The sequence below is a fragment of the Numenius arquata genome, chromosome 15, assembly GCF_964106895.1.
Source record: "Numenius arquata chromosome 15, bNumArq3.hap1.1, whole genome shotgun sequence".
Taxonomy (NCBI): Eukaryota; Metazoa; Chordata; class Aves; order Charadriiformes; family Scolopacidae; genus Numenius; species Numenius arquata.
Window position 1 is genome coordinate 1,675,408 of NC_133590.1, and position 22,824 is coordinate 1,698,231.

At 57.4% G+C, this 22,824-nt stretch overlaps 1 protein-coding gene across 1 annotated transcript in view; it reads left to right on the forward strand.

Annotated features, from left to right (window-relative positions):
* The window catches only part of HPSE2 (heparanase 2 (inactive)), a 115,859-nt gene extending 93,225 nt beyond the window's left edge, over positions 1–22,634 (forward strand). The window contains exons 7-12 of the mRNA XM_074159058.1: positions 3,600–3,693; positions 6,406–6,512; positions 7,783–7,897; positions 21,098–21,243; positions 22,240–22,386; positions 22,469–22,634. Of these exons, the coding sequence (XP_074015159.1) occupies positions 3,600–3,693; positions 6,406–6,512; positions 7,783–7,897; positions 21,098–21,243; positions 22,240–22,386; positions 22,469–22,634 (775 nt within the window). The remainder of the gene's footprint in view (positions 1–3,599; positions 3,694–6,405; positions 6,513–7,782; positions 7,898–21,097; positions 21,244–22,239; positions 22,387–22,468) is intronic.
* The last annotated feature ends 190 nt before the right edge of the window (positions 22,635–22,824 follow it).

The window sequence follows — 22,824 nt, forward strand, 5'->3', positions numbered from 1 at the left end:
CTGCCTGTGACCACACTGCTGCCTGGGGAGGTACTTGTCAGCGCTGGAGCTCTCTGCAGCTGCTGCTGGCTTTTTTGGAGCTTGGAGGCTGTGACTGTCCAGGGTTTGGGGCTTTGTTTTTTTTTTGTTTTCTTTTTTTTTGAAAGTCAAGTGCACTGAGTCATTGTAAATATCAGCAAAGCTGCAGCCTTTGCTCCTGGGAATAATCCACGCCTAACGAGCGCTTCTCCTGCTTTAAAGGTCTGTCAGTTGTTTGCGTTTTGCGGGTTTCTATACTGCCTTTACTGATGGTTAAAGTTTTCGAAAGGAAGTGCCCGAAATTTAGTGATGAAGCCTACAGCTGGGAACAGCTCACCCGTTCCCCAGTAGCCGTGTACCCAGCCAGCGCAGGTCTCAGTGCCTCTCTCTTCCTCGCAAGCCTTCTGCAACTGGGGCCATTTCCCCCGCTTTCCCAGTCCGGGGAGGTTGAAAGTACCTGTTGGTGTCTGAGAACTTCGCAGGCAGATCTGCAAGAGATCCTTACCCATCTTACAGGAGCTTGTAAATGTCTTCATGCTCTCCTTAAATACCCAAATCCAAGGTGCTCCTCTCCTCGCTCCCCCGGGAGACATGCTACCAACAAGATTTCCTGATACTGAGGCAGAAAGTTTATTTTTCCTTTCATTCCCGTGCCCGTCCCCATTTCTCTGTGTTATTAATGAAAATATCAAACCCCTGTGACCGTGGCACTGTTCCAGGACATTTCTCTCCCCAGCGGGGTCTCAGCTGGGCTCAGCACAGCAGCACCTTCCCAGGCTGCCTCCTCCGTGTGGTCCCTCCTCTGGGGCTGCTCCTGGAGAGGTGTTCCTCTCCCTTGGCAGGGGAGCTGTAGGTGAGAGCATCCCTTGTGCTTGGATGAGGTGATGAGGAGATGTGAGCCAGCCTTTGCTTTCCAAGGGGTTTATTCTGGGCTCTGGGACCGTACTGGCTTGCACACACGAGGTGAACTCTGCAGAAAACCTGCTGCATTGAAAGGGCCGTACACAGACTGAGGTCTCTCTAATTCCGTTTTTACCCAGTCAATACAACTTATTTTTATTGCCTTTTAGCCAGTTTTTGTCCCAGATGATGGGGTTTTTTGTCCACAGCAGTCTGAAAAAAATTGTTTCTGTTCAGTTTTTAAGTGTTGTGCTAAAATCCAAACATCTGCCATCCCCAGAGTCCATTGCTTTGTAATTTTGTCTTAAAAAGTAATCTCTGTAAACCCCACTGCTGCCTGCTGCTCACAGACCTGCTCTCCTCCCAGCAGCCAGGGCTTCAATAGTGTATAAGTGATTGGAGCGATTTTGAACAGTTCCTAAGTTCCCCCCCCCCGGCCCGAGTTAATCTCTGCCCTTAGCACCTTCCAGTTGACACGGACATACAGAAATGCCTCTTTCCTCCTTTCCTGGGTTACACTCTGCTGGAGTGAAAGTGGGCACCATCCTGTGCTTCGCTGGGGACACAGCAGGGACAATGTGCCTGAGGGAGGATTGGCAGAGGAGACTCTTCTCATTCAATGCTTTTCTGTTCTGGGCCAATTAGTCCTGGCGTTGCTCCCCATCCACCACAGCCTTGCACAGCTACAAATGCGTTTACCTGGTTACCTGGGTAGTGACTTAGAGCAAAAAAATCCTCTCTGAGCACTCGTGCATGTTGCGCGTGTGACAGGCACTCTGGCTGAGTTAGCCCACGGCATCCTTTGAGGATGCTCCTGCATTCCAGCACCCGGGTGAAGCAGCCATTGTGGACACTACGGCTGCTCGCTGCTGCCGATGAGATGCACGTTATGGAGAAATCAGCCCTGGAAAGGCGAATCCACCTTTCTTCAGACCCCGTGTCTTCAGCCTATTGTGCATCCCAGCTCCCATGGCTGCACTGAAGCCTGTGGAGAGGGAGCAGGGTCTGTTCGCTCCTGTGAACGCTGAGTGGCTGTGGCTCCAGTGAGGGATGGGAGGCAATGGCTGAGCCCTGCCAGCCCCAGCCAGAGCTGCTGTAGTTCTCCTGCACCTCCCTCGTGGCTCTGACCTGCTCCAGGGCTGGTGCACGCTGCAGATTTGGGAGGAGGAGGTTCATAAAGTTCTCTTGCAAAAACTGTTCATCAGCCGTATGTCAGTGCATGCTGCAGCAGACCTCTTGGTGTACCTGCGAGGCTGGGAGGAGCCTCTGGGAGATGTACAAGGGCTGCTACTACTTTTTGTGGTTTTTTTGACAGAGGTGCCAGCCCCAGACACCTCCTCAGGAGGAGCCGGTTGGGATCACCTCCAGCCGCAGGGCATCTGCTCTCCAGGACAGATGGCTTTACCTTGTGTCCTAGACAGTATTGACGCCTTTCAGAGCCTTCCCCCCCGACACTTAGGGACAGATGATTCACTTTATGATTGGCAGCACTATTGCCATGTTTAATATAAGTAAGCACATGGAGAGCAGGAATCACCTCTCTCCATGGGAAATGCCCCCTGGTATTCCCAGGGCAGAAGGGATTTCTGTGAGAGCAGGACGTTCCCTGCAGGTAATGGAGATGGCATTTCTCGACTGGGGGATTCAGCTGTGGACTTTGCTGGGATAGTGAGCAAGAAAGGTGGGGGCTGTGCAGGGGTGCTGGGAGTGGGGCTCGCTCTAGTGCCATAGGTCCTGAGCCCATGCACCCCACGGTCACTAACCCTTGCTCAGAAACACCACCAGGGCTTAGCCTGAAGGGCTGTTATTGCAGCAGGATGTCCAGGAACAATTCTGGTTCTCAGACCAGAAGAGGCTCTGTACAGTGTCCCCAGCAGATGCACCGGTGGCCAGAAGACCAGCCACTGAATGGAGAGTGTCCCATGAACCAGGCAGGGTGATGCAGTTATTCCCACAGCTGGGAGCGTGGGCAGCGTCCCCTGCCCGCTTCTGGGTGTTTACTGCAGCAATTTCCAGTGCTTCTCAGAGGGCGTTTGCTGCTCAGGAGCCTTCTCCTCCCCGCTGCCTGCACGGTGTCCTCCTGAGGCTGAGGAGCCCTTCGTTTTAGCCATTACCTGTGCTTCTTCTGTTTTGCCATCCCGTAAGAGCAATCTTTCCGGTAGCAATGATACTGGGCTGACTGGCTTATCTGCACTTTGGACATTTAGAGTGTCCCTAATACAGGGGATGAGCACAGACGGGACAAGCTGAGCGAGCAGAACGTCTCCCTGATGGTGAAGCTCAGGTGCTGCTCTCACAGGTGTTGTGTCAGAGGGTCTCCTTCCCTGGGGTCTCCGTGAAATCAGTGCAGAGGGCGCTGCAAAGTCTTTGCGGGTGGCGTTGTGCTCCCCACCTTTTGTGTGCTGCTCCCAGCGTTTCGCCAGCAATAGTTAAGAAAGTGTAAAATTTCCCGTGGATTCTGCAGCGCAGGATGCTCAGCGTTCAGAGTGCATCCACCTCACACCTTGTTTTGGAGACTGAAAGCATCTGCCAGATGTGGGCATGGCCAGAGGGCCGGGGAAGGGCAGGGTGCAAGCAGGGAATGGCCCAGAGCAGAGGAGGCTTCTTGGCACGGGGAGGACGTGGTTTGGGGAAGAGCTACTCCCAGCTGACTGATCCTTGTCTTCTTATTTCCCTTCCAGTTACTACATCGATGGCCGAGTGGCCAAAGTGACAGACTTCCTGAAAACGCGCCTGTTAGACACGCTCTCTGACCAGATCAGGAAAATCCAGAAAGTGCGTGAGTGCAAAGGGTTGGGGAGGGGGCACTGTGCCCGTGGGGCTCGGTCTCGGCACAGCTCCTGGCCAGGGCTCTGATGTGTTCCCAGGGGAGCTGGCGTGGGGTGGGGATGGAGGGCGGCTGCTGGGGGCGGCTGTGCTCCCAGCCCAGATGCAGCCAGCCTTCATGCAGGGGATGGGAGGAAAGACCAGGCAGCAGGATGGCTGACCCCAGGGTGGGATGTGCGGTGGGTCAGGAGGGAAGTGGCCACGGGCTGCAGCATCGTGTGGTCCGTGCAGTGCACCGGGATGCGGGATGGATGCACGGCACAGGGGCAGACACTGCCACGCAAAGCCTTTCTAAAGCAGCCGACTGTCTCCAGTCTCCTATCCATCCATCCCTGAAAGTTTCTCCGAAGGAGGAAAAGAGGGAGCAACCAGGCAGCACCAAACCGGCCCAAGCACAGCCGGTGCCATGCCAGCTCAGGAGGGGGCTCCTACTACAATATCTTGCCCGCTCGCTGCCAGTGCCTGAAAATATTGCTTGCAAAGTTGTGACAGTTGCATTTCCAGGGTGATTTTCACTAGCGGAGAATCATGAACATCGTTATGAACAACTGTTTTTTTTTTTTTTTCCCCCTGGTGATCATGTTTTGACTATGTTATAAAACCCAGCTGCTGCTGGCGTGCTGTGCCAGAGCCCACGGCTCTGCCCGGCCAGCGCAGCCTGAGGCGAGTTCTCCTCTCCCTGCCACGCAGGGGCACCCAGCTCGCAACCCTAGAGACTGGGCAGGGAACGGGGGCTTCACGGGTCCCCCCGCTTCAGCTGATACAGGGGCCAGGGCTGTGACTGTCCTGCTCAGCTATCATTCCAACAAGAAATAAGGAACACCTAGTAGGCAGGGAAGGCTTTAGGGACTAGAGGAGATGTCCGTCTGTCTGTCTTGTCCAGGTTTTCATACCATACCAGTCACCACAACGTCTTACTGTTGTAATTCCTGCAGGGAGAAACTGTAAGGATGAGTAAACAATTCAAAGAGGCCCCGGGAAAGGGGATGTGAGGGTCAGCACAGCAAAGCCAGAGGAGAGGAGCCGCTTGCCGAGTCCTTTGGTGCAAGCTGGGAATCATCCATGCATGCGGATGGTCCTCTCGCTATGGGGAGGTGTGGTGGGGCAGCCAGTGGGATCGACATGAGAGGCACTGAGCAGTCCTGTTCCCACTGGGGGGACACAAACCCACCAAAAGTGGTGGCATGTGTCCCACCTTCACTGTGGGTCGGGAACCTGCTGGGAAGGGAGCAGGAGCCCCGAGGGTGTGCTGGGCAGAGGGGTCTGGGAGCAGGGCACAAGCAGCAGGATGGCTGGGGATGACGTTTGCTCTCCCAGCCATGGGCAGCTGAGTGGTGACATCCCCGGCAGGACAGGACACCAGGCCTAGGGGCTCCCTGGACCCCATCCATCCCCAGACCAGCAGCAGTGAGGAGCTGCCCTTGATGTGGGTTGGGGGAACCCTGGCACCCGCGGGGCAGGATTTGGTCTGTGCAGGGATGGCTGGGGAAGGGCTCTCCCGGGAATGCCAGTGCGGCTGAGCAAAAGCACAGTGCTGGGTGCTAATAGCCTCCAGCTTGGCTTTGAGTCCGTGCATCCTGCCGGGGCTGATTAGAGCAGCTGGGCTTGTCCACTTGCCTGTTTTATTGCTTCCTCTCCGACGGGGGAAGGTGGCGGGCTTAGATAATTACAGGCAGGATGCCAACACCTCTGGGGCTTCAGTCAGGGATGTCGACTCTCACAGGCTGTGAGTGGGAGGCAGCCCAGAGCTGGCGTATTTAACATCTTTGAGGGATCCCAGTCCATCCAGCACATTCCAGCACTCCTCACTAATGGGGCAGGATGCATCAGGCTGCGCAAAGCACTCCTCAGGCTGCTGGGTTTGCAGACATCTGTTCACGGGAGCTTGTTGCCCAGCCTGGAGAAGTGGGATTGAGGGAGAGAGGACAGGGAGTTGTGTGGTGCCAGAGGTTGCTCACACTGGGAGAAGGCAGCTCTGGCCATCTGAGCCTTTCCACCCCACCTGGCATCTCATGGGTGTCTGCGCTGCTGGCTGGAGCCTTGGAGGTGGTGGGACAGTGTGCTCAGACCTGTACGTCCTGTCTCTGCCAGGGAGCCCTTGGACATCGAAGCAGCCCTTGCTCAGCCATGAGGCTGGCTCTGTCTGTGGCCAGACACATCCACTGCTATCTTCTTGGGTGCCCACTGTTCCTCCATGTGGCTCCAGTATGTGACCCAGGGCTCCCACGTGGCAGAGCCATCAGGGCTCGGGTGCTTCCTGTGGCTGGTGGCCACCTTGCATGGGGCCGTGGAGAGCTGAGGTGACGTGGCAGGGCAGCCTGCGGGACGGGGAGTGTGTGGGGAGACCGTGGAGAAAGTGCAGGGCCTGGGTTTGGGAGCATGAGAGCATATTTGGGAGGACGTGTTAGGAGCAGCTGCAGAAGATGGGTAGTGGACACATGGCAGCAGCAGCAGCAGAGAGTGAGGACCAGCATCCCAGCCCCCAGACATGGTGGAGACACCTGGTGACCGTGCCAGGGCTGAGCAGGCACTGACTGCCCAGCAGCACCATTACCCAAGGTCTCCGAAACCCTTCCTGGAGCGTAGCACAGGACATGTCTGCCTTAGCTTTAAATCACAGGTTCACGAGAGTCATTTTCGTTGCTTTTGTGTCCCACACAGGTCGTGAACACGTACACACCGGGGAAGAAGATCTGGCTGGAAGGCGTTGGCGCGACCTCGGCCGGAGGCATGAACAACCTCTCCGATTCCTATGCGGCCGGGTTCCTGTGAGTTATGCCAGCTCCTCGGCGCCAGGGCACTGCCATCCCCACGGGCTCTGCAGGCTCGGGTGCTGCAAAGCCTCTGCAGCCAAGAGGGGGCCAGCTCTGTGCCCAGACACCCCACTCCTACCCCCCTCAGCACTCCTCCAGCAGCCTGGGCGCCGCTACTTTCTCCGTGGCATCCCTATTACCTCTCCTCAGGTCTGCTTTTCCTGTAGGTGACCCAGCCTTTGGCGTACCCAGAGAAGCAGAGCAAGGAGGGGGCCACTTGGGATCCCACACCGGTACCCACGGTGTGCCCACAGGGCATGGATGTGGAAGGGGAGGTGTGATCTGGGCATGTCAGCTCCAGGACCCCAGGGCTGGCATCTTGACAAGCTTGACTCGCTCATCTGCTCTGGATCCCCGCAGCCTCCTCCCTCTCCGTGTTTCTGGTTCAGGCTGCAGCCCTGCGTCCTTGCATGCGTTCACTCCTGGGGCATCTGCCCAGGGAAGCACTAGGCAGAACTCTGCTCTGGAAACCATTTTCTCTCCTTCTTCAAAGCCACAACCATTCCTGGGGCTCCTGGGGCTTGTCTACTGGCTCAGCCCAGTGTCACGGGCATCCTGCTGCAGAGCCCCAGTTCAGACCTTCAGAGCTGGCTGTGATCATGAAAGATGGAGGAGGACTATCTGGGCTCTGGGGGAGGTGCGGGGATATGCATGGGGGCATGGGGTGCTGGGAGCAGGCAGTAGGGCTGCCGAGGCTGGGATCACAGAATCACAGAATGATATGGGGTTGGAAGGGACCTCTGGAGATCATCCAGTCCAACCCCCTGCCAAAGCAGGTCCACCCAGAGCAGGTCCCACAGGAACGTATCCAGGTGGGTTTGAATGTCTCCAGAGAAGGAGACTCCACCACCTCTCTGGGCAGCCTCTTCCAGGGCTCTGCCACTCTCACAGGAAAGAAGTTCCTCCTCAGGTTTAGGTGGAACTTCTTATGTTCAAGTTTGTGCCTGTGGCCTCTTGTCCTGTCCCTGGGCACCACTGAAAAAAGACTGGCCCCATCCTCCTGACACCCACCCTTGAAGTATTTATAGGTGTTGATCAGATCCCCCCTCAGCCTTTTCTTCTCCAGACTAAAAAGACCCAAGTCCCTCAGCCTTTCCTCATCAGAGAGATGCTCCAGGCCCCTCATCATCTTTGTAGCCCTCTGCTGTCCCCTCTCCAGCAGTTCCCTGTCCTTCTTGAACTGGGTCCCCCTGCTGCAGCCTGACTCTGCTCCCTCCATTCCCAGGTGGCTGAACACTCTGGGCTTGCTGGCCAGCCAGGGCATCGACGTGGTGGTGCGGCACTCCTTCCTTGACCACGGCCACAACCACCTGGTGGACCAGAACTTCAACCCCTTGCCGGTAGGTCCGCCCAGGGAAATCGCACTGGCTTCTCCCCACTCATTCTGGGGAGGGTGGGCGGGGGGTGTCTCTCCTTGTGGCCTGTCTGAACTCTGCTTGAAGATGACTTTTTCCAGATCTGTTCCTTGCAGTGTTGATAGGAGACATTAGTTCATGTCAAACGCAACATGTTGGAGGCAGATGGGAGAGCGGCAACTCCATAGCTGGAACTTCATCTCGTGCCCAGATGAAGGTAGCACGGGATGGAGGCAGGTGCCGCTGAGGGGTGCCAGGCTGGGCAGTGGAGTCAGGGAGGGAGGGAGGGAGGGAGGGAAGGGGGATGTGGCAGGACCACCCCGCATGGCACAGGGGGGGCAGCTGGATCACTAGTGGTGAGCTGGCCTGAGGGAAACCAGGCTGGAGCCTGAGCACTTGACTTCAGATCTCTAGAAACTGAGGTAAAGGGCACTTGGTGGGCCTTCCTGGCTTCACCGGGAGCACTGGCCCTCACCAGCATCCCTGGTTCTTCAAAAATGCCTGAGCAGGGGGGAATTCCCAGTACATGCGGTACTGATAAAACAACTGTATGAAAAACACTGTCAAAAGTAGCAGCTTTCCTTTTCATCTTCTTTTTTGGAGGGTAGTAAATACCCTGCCTCGTAAGCGGAGAGCCTGGCAGAGTGGCCGGATGCTTTACATTGCCCCTGGAAGGGATTTAGGTGGCCGTGACCCAGCAGACGGGGATCCGTGTCAGAGAGGTGCCCAACCCTGCCGCTGCGACAGTGCCCTGGGATCTCGGGGCCGGGGGGATGTGTTTCAGGGGGGCAGGCGCTGAGGGAGCTGCATCTTGGTCAGCTCTACCTACTCAGCTGGTGGAAACAGCATCCCCATGATGCCCAGGTGGCCAAGAAAGCCAATGGCATCCTGGCTTGTATTAGAAATAGCGTGACCAGCAGAAGTAGGGAGGTGATTGTCCCCCTGTACTCGGCACTGGTGAGGCCACACCTGGAGTATTGTGTCCAGTTTTGGGCACCTCAATCCAAGAGAGATATCGAGGTGCTGGAGCGAGTGCAGAGGAGGGCAACGAAGCTGGTGAAGGGCTTGGAGAATAAATCATATGAAGAACGATTGAGGGAGCTGGGGCTGGTTAGTTTGAGGAAGAGGAGACTGAGGGGTGACCTCATCACTCCCTACAACTACTTGAAAGGACACTGCAGAGAGGTTGGTGCTGGTCTCTTCTCACAGGTAATTAGCAATAGAACAAGAGGGAATGGCTTCAAGCTGCAACACGGTAGGTTTAGACTGGACATTAGGAAACAATTCTTCACGGGAAGAGTGGTCAGACACTGGAAGAGGCTGCCCAGGGAGGGGGTTGAGTCACCATCCCTGAATGTGTTTAAGAGCCGTTTAGATGTGGTGCTGGGGGATACGGTGTAGGGGAGAACTTTGTAGAGTGGGGTTGATGGTTGGACTCGATGATCCCAAGGGTCTTTTCCAACCTGAATGATTCTATGATTCTATTCTATTCTATGACAGCATGCGTGAGCATCGGGAGACGAGATGGGAGGTGTTGGTGACATGACTGCACTAAGCCCCCCAGAATAGCCTGGTGGGTGGCTCTGGAGAGCAAATGAGTGAGCCTGGAGAGCTCTGGGAGATACATGCAGCAGCATGGCAGGGGACCGCGCAGGAGATGGATTTCTTGTGAAGAGCCATTTCCCCTGGCCAAGCTACATCTCCCCCCACCCCCGACCTCTGGCCTTGGGGCTCCCCCAGGTTGCTCCTGGCTGGGTGGGTGCAGGCCAGCTCCTGCCCGCTGGGCACAGTGGGGACAGTGGGTGGCCCACGGCCAGCTCTCACGGCACAGCAGGGGCAGTGGCCCATGCAGTTAGGAGCGGGATGAAAGCTAGGGGAGGATTTCGAGGAATAAACCCCGTCTAACACAATGGAGATCTTTAAACTGGATTTTGCTGTTGTTTTATGGTTAACTCTTCAAGTAAGTTAGATGCCACCCCCTCCCATGGCTGTTTACTTGCTCTCCCATGCGCTTCAGCATCGATTCCATGTCCCATCATCGTGGTCCTGCACAAATTCTAGTGGGTGCTTCCCCAGCCCCTTTCCCTCCACTCCTGTGCTTTAGAATAGGAGCAAACTGACGGAGGGTTTAAAAGCTGCAAACACCAGAAAGCCCAGCGAGCCCGGGCTGTGACCTGCTCTGCAGGGCAAGCGGCCGCTCTTTTCCCGTGGGAGCTATCAGGGAGATGAAAGCCACTGGCTCTATCTGCGCCGGGCCACGGCGCTGTGAAATACAATCTGCTCATTAGCTGCCATGACAAAGAGGTTTCCGCACGCTGGCTGGGCGTGAGGCAGCTGCCTGCTGAGAGAAGGGCCGTAGCATCCCAGCATCAATCGCAGCTCCAGCTGGCAGCTCCTAAAGGAGCTGGGGCTGGACTCCCCCAGAGCAGCCTTTGCACCTCCTCCTCCCCTGCCACTGCTGATCCCGGCTTGTCAGATAAGAGGATGGCACGTTTCAGGATGCTGAGCTGGAGCTGAGCCTTCTACAGCGGTGTCCCTAGGTGCTGGGGAGCTGCACGGTCCAGGGAGAGTTTTCTGCGTGGTCCAGGGATGCTGTGGCAATGCAAATACAGCCCTCCACCCTTGTGCTAAAGAGCTTCCCGTACAAAACCAAGTGATTTGTAGTCCATCACCATACAAGCACTGCGCTGCTGTCACAGGAGCCCTCCTCCGTGTCCTTCAGCTGGGCCCCTCAAATGCTGCTGGTCTTGCTCACGTTAGCACTGTCGCTGTTAGGGGATGTTACAGTGAGTGGCACAAGGAAGCTCCTAAAATGTGGTGTGTGTGCTACGTTTGCTGATTGGGGAATGCTGGGGTCACTTGGTGGGCACCGTCGTGGGAGTCAGCTTCTAAATCATCATGTCTCTTTTTGCCTCTCCCCTGGGACTGCAGTACTGGGGGGATTTGTTATGTACCAGGGAAGCAGCAGGGAAATCAGAGCACCATTCCATGTATAACAGGATGCTAGCCGCTGTTGGGGAGTGTGCTGTGAGACAGCGAGGGGTACCGGCACCTCAGATGGGCAGAGAGCACAGCCACTCTCGGGGTGCGGGCGCCGGGCAGCAAACCCGAGCAGCCTGGTGGGGCTTGAAAACAAACTTGTAAACTCTGGGCATTTCAGTGGGAAGTGCAAGAGCACCTGGGAGTAGCTGCTTGCAGACAGGCTCAGTGAAACCTTGAAAGAGGAGGTTTAAGCTAGTCGAGACCCAGCTTTGTGATGTGGTGGCCACTGGTGGAGTACAGCTTGGCTCCCCAGAAATGGTCTCAGGTGGCAGCAGTGTGGCCGAGGGGCGTTGCAGCTTCATGGAGAGATGAGGGAGATGCTCACGTTTCTGCTGGGCTTTCTGCATACAGCTGTCTCATGAGCTAAGCAGCATCTTGTGGCTTCTGGGGCATCTTGCAAGGGGTATTTGTGCCCCATCCAGGTCCTTCACACATGAGAGAGCAGCTCTGGGTGCCCGTACTGGCTGCCAGAATTGCCTGTCCACCTTCTCCTTGGAGGTGGTGCAGAGGTGCCTCTCGGAACCTCCTTCCAGGTGCAGTTTCCAGGAAAGAAGTTTCTCTCGGGGAGAAGTTTCTCTAATGGGGACCAAAACAGGAGGAACTGGGTGACACGAGGTTCCCTGGCCTGGGCACGGGGGCTATCGGGCTGGGGAATAGAAATATTCCTGCCAACCTTAATGCGACCGATCTCCAGTGTTTTAATGCCTTGTTATTTTTGAGATAGCTTTTCCGTGTATCATTGGATTGCTTTTTCTTCCTGAGTGATTGGGGCAGTCAGGTGTATAATAATCAGGGCTTGACTGTGTGGCTTGTGCTTGAGAAGCCCTTCAGATGAGGCCTCTTGCAGGTATGTCAGTCTGCCCGCCTGCACCTAAACCCACCCGTACGTGTGTGGGGGAGAGGGGAGCGGAGGAGAGGAGGGCAGGAACAGCAGTGATATTCACCCTTCACAGGGCAGTGCCTTTGAAATGCCAGCCTGGCATTTAGTAGCTCCAGGCTCATTTCAGGCACGCGGTGTCCGTACTCCGTCTCTCCTTAATATCACTCTGAAACAGTCCAGAGGCAGGCAATACATTTATTTCATTGGAGAGGCCCCCAGGTAGGTGTGAGCTTTCTCTTCAGATTGTTAGAGCATGTTAAAGAGCTTTCTGCGTGCTCTTCCATGGGGCACTTGCCTCTTTTTTATCCATCCTTGGTAGTAATTTCTGCTCCCTTAATGCACAGTGCTGTATATATATTATAAGTGTGGAAAAACTTGGGCATGTTCCTAGGCAGGGCCAGAGCAAGGCAAAGCCCATGGAAAAGACACAGCTGAAATCCAGACTTCCATCTCCTGGTAACTGTGGCTCCTCTTGAACCTTCTCCTAAAGACTGTGGACAGTGAGATACTCGGTTCTCCTAGGTTAGGTAGATGTTAAACTTCTTTTCTCTGCATAAGTTTCATACGCAGCAAAGAAAGGCCCAGCGGGATCACAGGGTGAAGCGACGGCAGGGGCTGCCTGCTCAGCTGTGGTAGTAGAAGACAGTATGATATTGCCTGTGAATTGATGATGTCCTTGAGAAAGCATCGTAGCAGTGCAGAGGTCGGTGCCTGATGGTGCCGTGGTCAGACGCTTGGATGCTGCAGGTAATTTTTCACCTCCTTTCCGTAACCCAAAGGCACTGAGGAGCTTGATGGGAAAGTTACTGTCTGTCCTGGAGGAGGGAGGACGTTGCGCTCATATAAGGTCTGTCCTTAGTGATCTGTCCCCTTTCTACCTGGGCTTTCATAAGAGCCCTGGTGTGAATGAGCTCAGTGCCAGGTTGCCACCGTCTCCAGCATCCCTTGGGGTCCTGCGGGCAGAGCCGTGGTATGAGCCGTCCCCTTGGGCTGCCCCTGGCAATTCGGTACCGAGGGCTCCTGCCTGACCCATCCCGAGCACCTCCCCAGCGGGGCACGGGTTGGTCCCCCCGGTCTCCGGATGCACAGAGGGAAGGGACCCGCTGGCGAGGTGCTGCGCTGGGTGCCAGGGGTGGGAGCAAGTCCCTTAGCCATGCTCCTGCCTGCCGCACGTACGCGTTCCCTGGTGCGCTCATTAGCTGAGCTGGCTTGGCCGGAGGCACTGCTAATTGCAGCTGGAGGTCCCAGCCGTCTCCCCAGACGGTGCCTCTCCCCGCCTTGAGCGGTGCGGGAGGGGGCTGTGGGGGCCGGGTCCTCGCCCACCTGCGCCCATCCCCACCCTGCCCTCCGCTCCTCCGGTGGCTGCAGTGTCCGGAGGCGACGAGGAGATGCGGTATCCGTAGGGGGAAGCGTGCAGAGAGCCCTTTCCCGCAAGCGCTCGTGCTCCCACCGCTGAGCCCGGCCAGCTGGCTGCGGGGCCGGGGGAATTCAGCCCCGCTGCCGTGCCGGCCCATCTGCACGCCCAGCACCGAGTCACCGCAGCCAGCCCAGCTGCCAGGGGTAGGACTGTGGCTGTCATTCCCCCCAGCGGGGACCCTCAGCTCTGGGGTCGCTGTTGGGGAGGGGGCGGCTGGGCCGGGCTGCAGCGTCTCACTGCACAGTCCCGAGCCTGGGAGCAACAAAGGGTAGGGAGAGGTGGCGTGTCCAATGGAGCTCGCACACACATGGAGACTGTTCCTGACAACCATAAATATGCCGCGCGGGTGCCTGGCACCCCCATCTGCCCCACACACCAGAGCGCTGGCTCTGGTGGGAGCGATGCCTACAAATGGGGAGGGGGGTGGGAGAGGCGAGGCTGGGCAGGATCGGTCTGTACGGGAGTTTCGCTCTGGCTGTGGGAAGGAAGGATGAAACCCCCAGCAGTTCAGGTGTGCATGGGGAAAAGGCTCTCCCAGGAGACATCAAGCCGGAGAACAGCCAGCTGAAGGTCAGAGTGGACATGGTGCCCTGCAGAAATCTCCCGGCCAGCCTCGGCGCTAGCGCCTGGAGCAGGTCTGAGCAGGGCTTCCCCTCTGCTGCCTGGTCCTTTCAACCACGATCATACCACCTCTCGAGGGCTGTGGCGTCCTCTGCTCTCTGCACCCTCACTGCATTCAGCCTTCCAGGAGCTCTAAGGAGCCTTCCAGGAGCTCTGCGTCTGCTCTGAGGCTCGTTTTATCTGAGAACAAGGAGGCAGATTTAAAGCGCCTGAACTCTGCTTGCTGACACGGTGGGTTAAGAGGTCTTTCCCTCTTAATGCACCATAAAAAACATCTCTGACGTACGTATACTTGGAGTCTCAAATGCATCAAAGCCATGCTGCGGCTAGCAGCTCTGGCACTCGCCCGCGGGAGCTGCAGGACACGTGCAGACCTGGAGCCGGGCTGCTCCTCCCACACCAGAGACTGGGGCAGAGACACGCTCTGGCTGGGACCAGCAGCAGCGGTTGGTACTTGGGAGGATGGACACGGCCACTGCCCATGTCTCCTGGAGGCACCGTGCTAGTGACGGACCTGCCCACCTCAGTGACAGAGCCATCCTGGGGCTGTGGAGGAGGTGGGACAGCAATACCCTTCCCAGGGTGGGTTGGTGCTCGCTGGGGGAGAAGAGGAAAATAACATTATGGTGAAAAGCGGCAGAAGAACAGAAAACAGCAAAGAAGTGGCATTTGGTTTCCAAGCTCTGATCCGGCAGCTCTGCTCCCTTCCTGCAGCCTCCATCGCCTGGACCCTGTTAGGGAGAGGTGATGAGTGGAGGCCGCTGGCTGGGGGCCAGCTTGTGAAGGGCAGTGGCAGGCAGAGGCCACTTGCCACAAGCCACTTTCCTAGTGCCCAGGCAGGCTGTCCCCTCGGTGCCACTGGTGCCTGGCAGCGATTCCTGTGGAATTTTGCCTTAATATCAGTATTTGGACTTTCTCCAGAATGGAGAAAAAGGGCAGAAGTGACAGAGACAAGGGAGAGGGGTTGAGCACAGGGGGTGCAACGGCTTGAAGGCTGGGAGGACACGGTGCTCATCAGAGGCTTGATGGGTTGTGCTCCTGGCATGGCTGGGGAAGAGCCCAGGCTGTGGGGCAAACGGCTGATGCTCAGCCCAAACACTGAGCTTGTGGTGCTGCTGGCACCGGTGGATGAGAATGCTGCTCTCCGAGCCCATGGGTGCACATGCGTTAGCAGATTATTTGGGAGTGGGAGTGACTCTCCTGGCTGTCCCCATGTGCTGTGCTTCGGGATCCATTGCAGAGCCGTTGCAAAATATGACTTGGTTTCCTTTCCCTACCCAAGATCCAGCCTGGCCTAAGCCCCATAAGCACACAGGGTGCCCGACACAGCCACAGCAGCGACTGTTCTGCTCTGCAGAGCTGCTTCTGCGCCTGCTATCGTCCCATTGCCCTCCCTCACCCTGCCTGCCTCCTCTCCTCTCCCTCCCTAGCCAAAAGGCACGGGGGGTGGGACTGGCAGCCCCTTGTGTCCTGCTTCAGCTGGAAACTGCTTGCTGCCAGAGGTGAAGGTGGAAGGCGATGCAGGAAAGAGGGGTGTGAGGTGAGGCATTTGCAGCCGTTAGAGCAGGAAGGAAGAGGATCAGTGTGGTGAAAGCAACAGATGCCCAGGGAGAGACGTCAGCATCTTCAGGCGACTGGTGGGTGGGCAACTGCGGGGACCGAGTCTAAGCAAGAAAGTTGGGCGGCGTTGGCCCATCCTTTCACAGGTGCAGGGGCCTGGATCAAAGCAAGGGTCTGTGCTCCTCTGCTGATGCCAGTCGCTCCTGGCAGCCCGGTCCACCTGAAGCCCCCTTGTTTGGGACTAGGAGCATGGTACCCTATTCATGGACCCTCTCTGGAGCATCCCCCGTGGTGCTCAGGGCGCACCGACAGATTCCCCCAGTAGGGCAGCAAATGTTGTAGGAGACCACTCACCAAGTCCTCAGCTCTTCAGGACCTCCACACAAGGAGGGTGCACACACAAAAATGGCAAACAGCTCACATCCCTGAGGATGGGTGCGTGTGAGCTCATGGGGACAGCACCAGCGCCCGCTCCCGGACCCGATCATTTTGACTTCAGCAAATTTTCCCTTTGGGGGGAGGTTCTGCCCTGCTGTGCTTGCCATGGGACCTTGGACGGGATTTGGGTGAGAAAGCCTCAAACTCCCACAGTCCAAGCAGCACATCAAACTCAGGGACAATGTTAAAAGCGGCATCAGTCCAGCCTTGCTGAAGGAATGACCCGCCGTGGCTTGAACAGGATGTACAGACGTCCGCAGGGAGAAAGCTTTGGATGCTGAGGATCTCTTTAATCTAGTGGAAAAAGAAAGAACAAGAAGCACTGATTGGAAGCTGGAACCGGACAAATTCAAGCTGAAAATAAGGAGTGGAATGTGCGGATGTTTAACTGCTGGAACAGACTCCCTGGGAAGTGGCAGCTTCTCTATCCCTCCAAGCCCTTACAACCACAATCACTACTTTTCTGGAAGATATTTTTGCTGAAAACGAGCCATCAGGCTCACCAGAGGGATATAAGAGTGAAGCTCTCTGTTCCTTGGGGTACAGGAAGGACAGCCAGCCCTTATCTCCATGCGGGTTGCTTGGACTGTGGAAAAACACAGATGAAGGTGCAGGAACGGAGCATCTCTAACAGGCTGTCAAAACTCAAACATGCCTGAGGGACGGAGGAAGAGCTCGGGCAGCTTCAGAAGAGGGAAGAAGCAAGAGGAAGAGGAGGAGAGCGGGCAGCAGCCAGCTGATGCTGCTGGTGACCTGGGACACAGAGCCATGCACCACAGGGTGGGACACCTGCTCATTTGAAGTTCAGCTGCCTTTGCCGGTTACAGCCCCCAGGAGATTGAAGGGCCACAGCTCTGTTTACTGCAGTTTTCTGGTTATGGCAACATCTTCTCACATGTGGTGGACATGGAGTTGAACAAACTGAGGCGGGCTCTAAAGCTGCTTTGCTGTCTCTAGGAGGAAGCGTGGGGATGTCCTCCTGCACCCTTCCTAATGGCTCTGGAGATGGGAGGGTCTGGTTAATAGGTCGGTCTGAAGGTCCTCCTAATCAGCCTTGCCTCCAAAAGCTGAAGTCCCCAAAAGCTCCTGCAATTAATTAAAATGTTCAAAAGGATAAAGTGGTACCCTCTGGGCTTTCCCCATCTAGTGAGAAGCCCGTGGGTCTTCACTGGCCCCATGGTGCTCGGAAGATGTGGCTGGGCTGAGCTCCACACATCAGCTCACTTGAGACATGAGCCCTTCCTGCCCATAAATCAGGAGTTGGGGCCAGGAGACCTCCTGAGGCACAGGACGGGTCTGCCTTCAGGTGCTCCTCGCCTGCAGACCCGAGGGCTGCAGTGGCAGCTCTGCTTAATGGGTCTGCAAAGTAATTAAAGCAAGAAAGCTCCCTCAACTCCTGGGGGACTAATAGTGGACCAGATTCCTGTCTGTTATTCCTCCTCTACCGCTACAGCTGTATTGCTGGCTCAGCCTTCACAACGGGAGCCCTCTGTGACTCCAAAAGCCAAATCCTTTCTGCGGTTGCGCTGGTTGGAGCCGTGCATCTCCCTGGGGGTCGCTGGGACTGCATCCACCGGGATGCCCGGCACCACACGGCAAAGCAGGAGCTCGTCTCTGCCTGCTGGGTGCTGCCAGCCTGGGGCCACGCTCACACAGGGTTTTCCATATGGGAGGGGGTGCCAGCTGCTGCCAGGGGACTGGGGAAAGGTCACTGATCGGTGGAAAAGCCACCCCAGTTGCAGACAAGATGGGTTTCAAGAGCAACTGCTTCCCAAGCTGGTCACCATTTGAAGAGGAGCCAGTAGCTGCAGGTGCTGGGCATCCCCAGTGTGATTTTTAACTGGGATTCGCTCATGCCAGTGGTAGGAGCAGCACCGAAGCACCGGCCCGGCTGGGGGAAGTGCCCACACCTGGTGGGTTTGTTTCCATCACGCTGGATGTGTGCGCAATTCATCACCCACAAATGCTTGGTGTCGCCAGCTCCTGGTAATTTATTGCAAGTAACACGATTTTGGCCCCCGCCGCAAGCGGGCTTGTGATGACACGAAAAGCTGCAGCTGTCTTCAGTGCTTCTCTGCAGTAAGCTGAAGAGCTCGGGTGCCTCGAGGCCGGCGCTGAACAGCTCCTTTTCCAGCCCCAGGTCGTTTTTCTGGCCCTCCTTTGAACTCTCTTTGGTATTTCCACATCCTTCTCAAAATGGAGACTTTGGAGCTAGCCTTGCCAGCAAGGCAAAGCAAAATCACTGCTATCCCCTTGCCTCCTGCAGATGCTGGAGAGACAGGTGGGTCCCCGTGCTGCCCTGGGGGCATTGCCTGCACCAAAATACTTTCTGCTCAGCCGTGGTCATCTCATGCTTTGCAGAACGGTTCATCCTGCATCGCTGCCTAACCCATCTTGTGGCACCCGCATGTTTTTTCTCAGAAAAGCTGTGTACCCTTAGCTAGATCAGAAGCTCACAAATCATGGCCAATGCTCCCCAGGGGACAAGCATCTCTCCTCGTGCCCAGCCCAGGAGATACTGAACGGCACAGCTCCGCCTGTGATCCGCCATGGCAGGAGCCCCAGGCTCGGCTTCCCCAGCTCTGCAGGGGAGCAGGGTTTGCCCGAGCACCCTTGGGAAGAGCGTGTGCCAAGACGTGAGGTTTGGCAGCAACCGGAGCAGGATGCAGGGCTGGGCAGCTCCTCGCACTCCCGCGTTGCAAATCTTGCTGCTGCTGAGCCTTGAGAGCAGGGGGATGCCGGTGGCGAAACAGCAAACCCCCAGGGACCACCCTGCCCGGAGGGGCAGGAGCTCAGCTGAAGGCTGGAGCTTCTGGCGCCAGCTCCCCATCGTGACAAGACCATCACAAGCCCCCTGCTAAACGGCTCTTGGAACCCTTATGGAAATTTTGAGGGCAGCCACGAGTTCTCTGGCCTCTATTGCCCCCATAACCTGGGGGCAAAAGCAGGATCTCATCAGTGGAGATATGGAGAGGAGGCAAAAAAGAACCCCAAGGGGGCTTCTGGAAAGACCTAAGAGCCTGGGGTGACAGGGAGCTGGGAGCACTGAACTCATTTACTTTTAGCTCAAAACTGTGGGGCTAAACACTGCAATCTGTGCTCACCTTTGGCCTTGCCGTAAACTCAAGTAATTGCTCATCTAATGACTCCTGCTAATCAGCGTGACTTGCTGGGGAGCCAGCAGTGTGCCGGGCACTGCTTCTCCCGCCTGCCGTGAGTCCGAGCTGTGTGGGCTGGCACAGACCCTGTGGCACGGTGCTGGGGGGACATCCCCAGGGTGTGGGGCAGCACTGCCAGCCAGCAGGGACTGAGGTGGTGGCACGCGCCACAGGGACAGCCCATGGCTGTAGTACTGAGCAACTGCAGCTCATCCTCCCCGGGAGCTTCGGCCTCATGGGCTGAGCCTCCTCGGGAACAAGCCTCTTCCTTCACCCTCACGTTCCCTCCGGCGCCCGGGGTCAGCAGGGGAAGCAGTTACCAGGCTGATGTGGCACAGAGCCCCGTGGTTTTGGCTGGGAGCAGCAAGAGAAGAGCAGGAGGTGGATTTTTCTTCTAGCACTGTGCCAAAAGCTTACCCGGAAAGTGGGAAGTGGGTTTCGATCTGCCTTTGCCAGGCCAGCCCAGTGCTGCTGGAACTGGTTGGTCAACTGAGCTGGGCTAGGGAGAGGATGGGGACCAGCAGTCTGGTCTGGCTGGTGGGTATTCGCCTCAAGCTGGATACTGCTGCAACATTGCGCTGTGTTTCATCTGCTGGCATCTTCATCCAAAATGAATGTTAATCAGGGTTTGTGTGAGGGCTTCCCACCCACAGGATGGATACCTGTACCTGTGCGAGGGATCTGTGCTTCCACCTGCCCATCCTGCCCTGTAGCCTGGGGCCCTGGAGACCCCATTCTCCCCTTCCATGCCCCTCTGGGGTGACAGACCCTTTCCTGGCACTATCCTGACCACACAGAGCTTTCCTTGTGCCTCGCCAGATGGTGTGCAGAGAGTCACAGGGTGCTTGATCCATGCTCCTTTCCACAGCAGCAGCAGGTCATCCTCACTGTGCAGGTCACACGCTGCTGGGCAGAACAGTCCCTGGTGCCCGCATGACCATCGCTGCTGGGTATCTGACATCGCCGATGGGTTGGGGGGATCATCCCAATTGCCCTGGGGCACATGGTCCCTCTGGGGCACATGGTCCCTCTGGGGCAGCCAGTCTGGGCTGCACCGAGGGGGTTTATCCAGAGTGCTCATGTGTGTGAAGGGGTCCCAGCACCCAGGCGGTGCCCAGCGCGCCCAGAGAAGCAACGTGAGGTTCCAGCTCCCCAGCATCACCCAGGATACCCAGAGCGGCGGCGGGGCCAGAGCCCCATCCTGCAGAACAGCAGGCGAGAGGCTGAGACTGCCCTTTCCCTTCCCACAACCCTGCTTCATTTACCGCACACCTCCCGGCTTCTGCAGCGGATGAGGGGGGGGGCCCTGCCGGCAGCGGCCTCTGTCACTGCACAGCCTTGCCTCCCTCCCCGGGGCTTGGGGCCCATCCTGTGTGCTGAGCGAGGCCGTGCCCCGCGGGAAAAAGTAGTATGTGGTGACGTAATTAAAGCCTTCATCGTTAACGCATGTGTGCAGGGGCTGAACGTTTCCTACTTCTTGAGTGCTTGGCTTCCCCGCGCTGTGTTTGTGGGTGCTTCACTCCATGGGAGGCTTTAAAACAGGAGAAATACCTCTGGGACGTGGAGCACCCTCAGCAGTCACCAAAGGCAGCATGCCATGAAGAGAGCTGGAGAGCACGGGAGAGCTCTGGTGGGTACGGAGTGGGGCGGAGGGCGACCTTCCTGCTCCAGAGACATCACCGTCTCCCGTACCTCAGCTGGAGCTGGGGCACAGGTCCACAGCACGGCTACATGCAGGTCCATGCGAACGTGGGAAGGGCATCCATGCTGCTCCCCGTGCTCCGCAGCCCAGCCAGAAGCCAAGCTCCTTTAGAGGGTATCGGTGTCTCCCAGTGTAGGCAGAGCAATGTATTCTTCCCTTAATCTCTTTCCTGGAAACAGTGGTGCCGTTTTGGCTTGGACTGCACAAAAACCAGCTCTCCCCAATGCAGACATCTGGCACACAACATTTTCATCCCAACCGCCAAATTTTTGCTAGTCTGTAAGCAGGGAAGCCAACCTCTCCTGCCCGCTGCCGCTGGGAGTCAGGGGGGACCGTTGTGCTGCTGACTGTCCCCTCTGCCCCGCAGGACTACTGGCTGTCCCTACTCTACAAGCGCCTCATCGGTCCCAAAGTCCTGGCAATCCATGTGGCCGGTCTCCAGAGGAAACCCCGGCCCGGCAGAGTCATTCGTGACAAGCTCCGCATTTACGCCCACTGCACCAGCTACCACAAGTAAGGGGATCAAGGGAGGCTGGAGGCTGCAGGGGGGGATGAGAAGGACCCCCAGGAGATGGGGACCATCGGGGACATGCTGGGGGCAGGAGCCCAGGCTTTGGCTTTGACTCTGGCAAGGCAGGTTGGCTCCCCAGGGGACTTGCTCGGGCACTGCTCTGGCCACTGTGGTGGTGGAGGGAGCGCGGGGGAACGAGGATGCCTCTGATGAAAGTCCCGGCAAGCCCCTGCCTGGGAACGGGGCCGGCTGGGGCCAGCGTGGTGGCCGGCGGGCAGCCCCGGCAGCAGAGATCAAGGGAGTGGATTTCACAGGAGGGGCCCCGGTCGGTCGGGTTACCCGCTGGGCTGCACTGCCGGGGAGCCCGGCCTGGTTATTGTTTCGCTGATAAGGTCTTTGAAAGCGCCCCAGTGAGCCGGGAGGGGGGTGGCCACCTCCTCCGCAGACACAAGTTGCTATTGTGGAGGAGGAGAGACTGTTTCTTTACACAGTCCAGATGCTTTCAACATGCCTCCAGCTCGGTAGGAAACCTTGTCCAGTAACTGACAGGTGCAAAGTGCTTTATAGCCTTTGTTTGGGGCTGCCTGATTAGGCAGGGACAGAGGATCAGTGTCTGGACCTGTCAGTTAGGTGCCCGGGGCAGCGGGGAGCGGGGGGAGATGCCGCTCATTCACAGAGCTCCACTCCATTCTCAGCCTCTTTCTTGTGAGGCCTTGCGGGGGGGCTGCCCCAGGACCACCACCCCAGCAGCACCCCCTCAAGCCATGCCACCCCTGTCTGAGGAGGGGAGAGGGAGATTTAGGAAGGTGTCATCGCAGAGCTGGGCTTTGTGATGCGGAGGTGACATCTCCCTGTGGAGGGGCGGCCAGGACGGTGATGTCCCCTCTGGATGGTTGCATGAGGCCAGTTCTTGCAGAGACCCCCAAAGCCCTTCTTGGAGGTGATGCTCCTGGGGCACGTACCAACATACCCCTCAGCTCCCGCTCTCCCCTTTGCAGCCACAACTACGTCCGGGGCTCCATCACCCTTTACATCATCAACTTGCATCGCTCCCGGAAGAAAATCAAGCTGGCAGGGACGCTGCGGGATAAGATCGTCCACCAGTACCTGCTGCAGCCCTATGGCAAGGATGGGCTCCACTCCAAGTAAGTGCAATGCTGGTGGCTGGGGCTGCCACTGCCGCCGTGTACTCGATGCCACCACCCTGACCTTCTCCTGGTCCCACAGGTCGGTCCAGCTCAATGGGCAGCCGCTGGCTATGGTGGATGATGGGACCCTTCCCGAGCTAAAGCCTCGTCCGCTGCGGGCCGGCCGTACCCTGGTCATACCCCCACTGACCATGAGCTTCTACGTGGTGAAGAACGTGAATGCGCTGGCCTGCCGGTACCGATAGCCCGTGGCCCAGAACGGACCCACCGGCCCCGCTCCTGCCCCCGCGCATTCCCCAGGACACGCTGCCTCCTCGGCAGCCCGCACAGCCTGACAGCAGGGCCACGTCGGGGAGGCACGGCACCGTGCCCTCGTCCTGGCTCCCTGGATGCCCTCTGGCTTGGCACCCTCTCCCACCCTGCGACCGCAGAGAT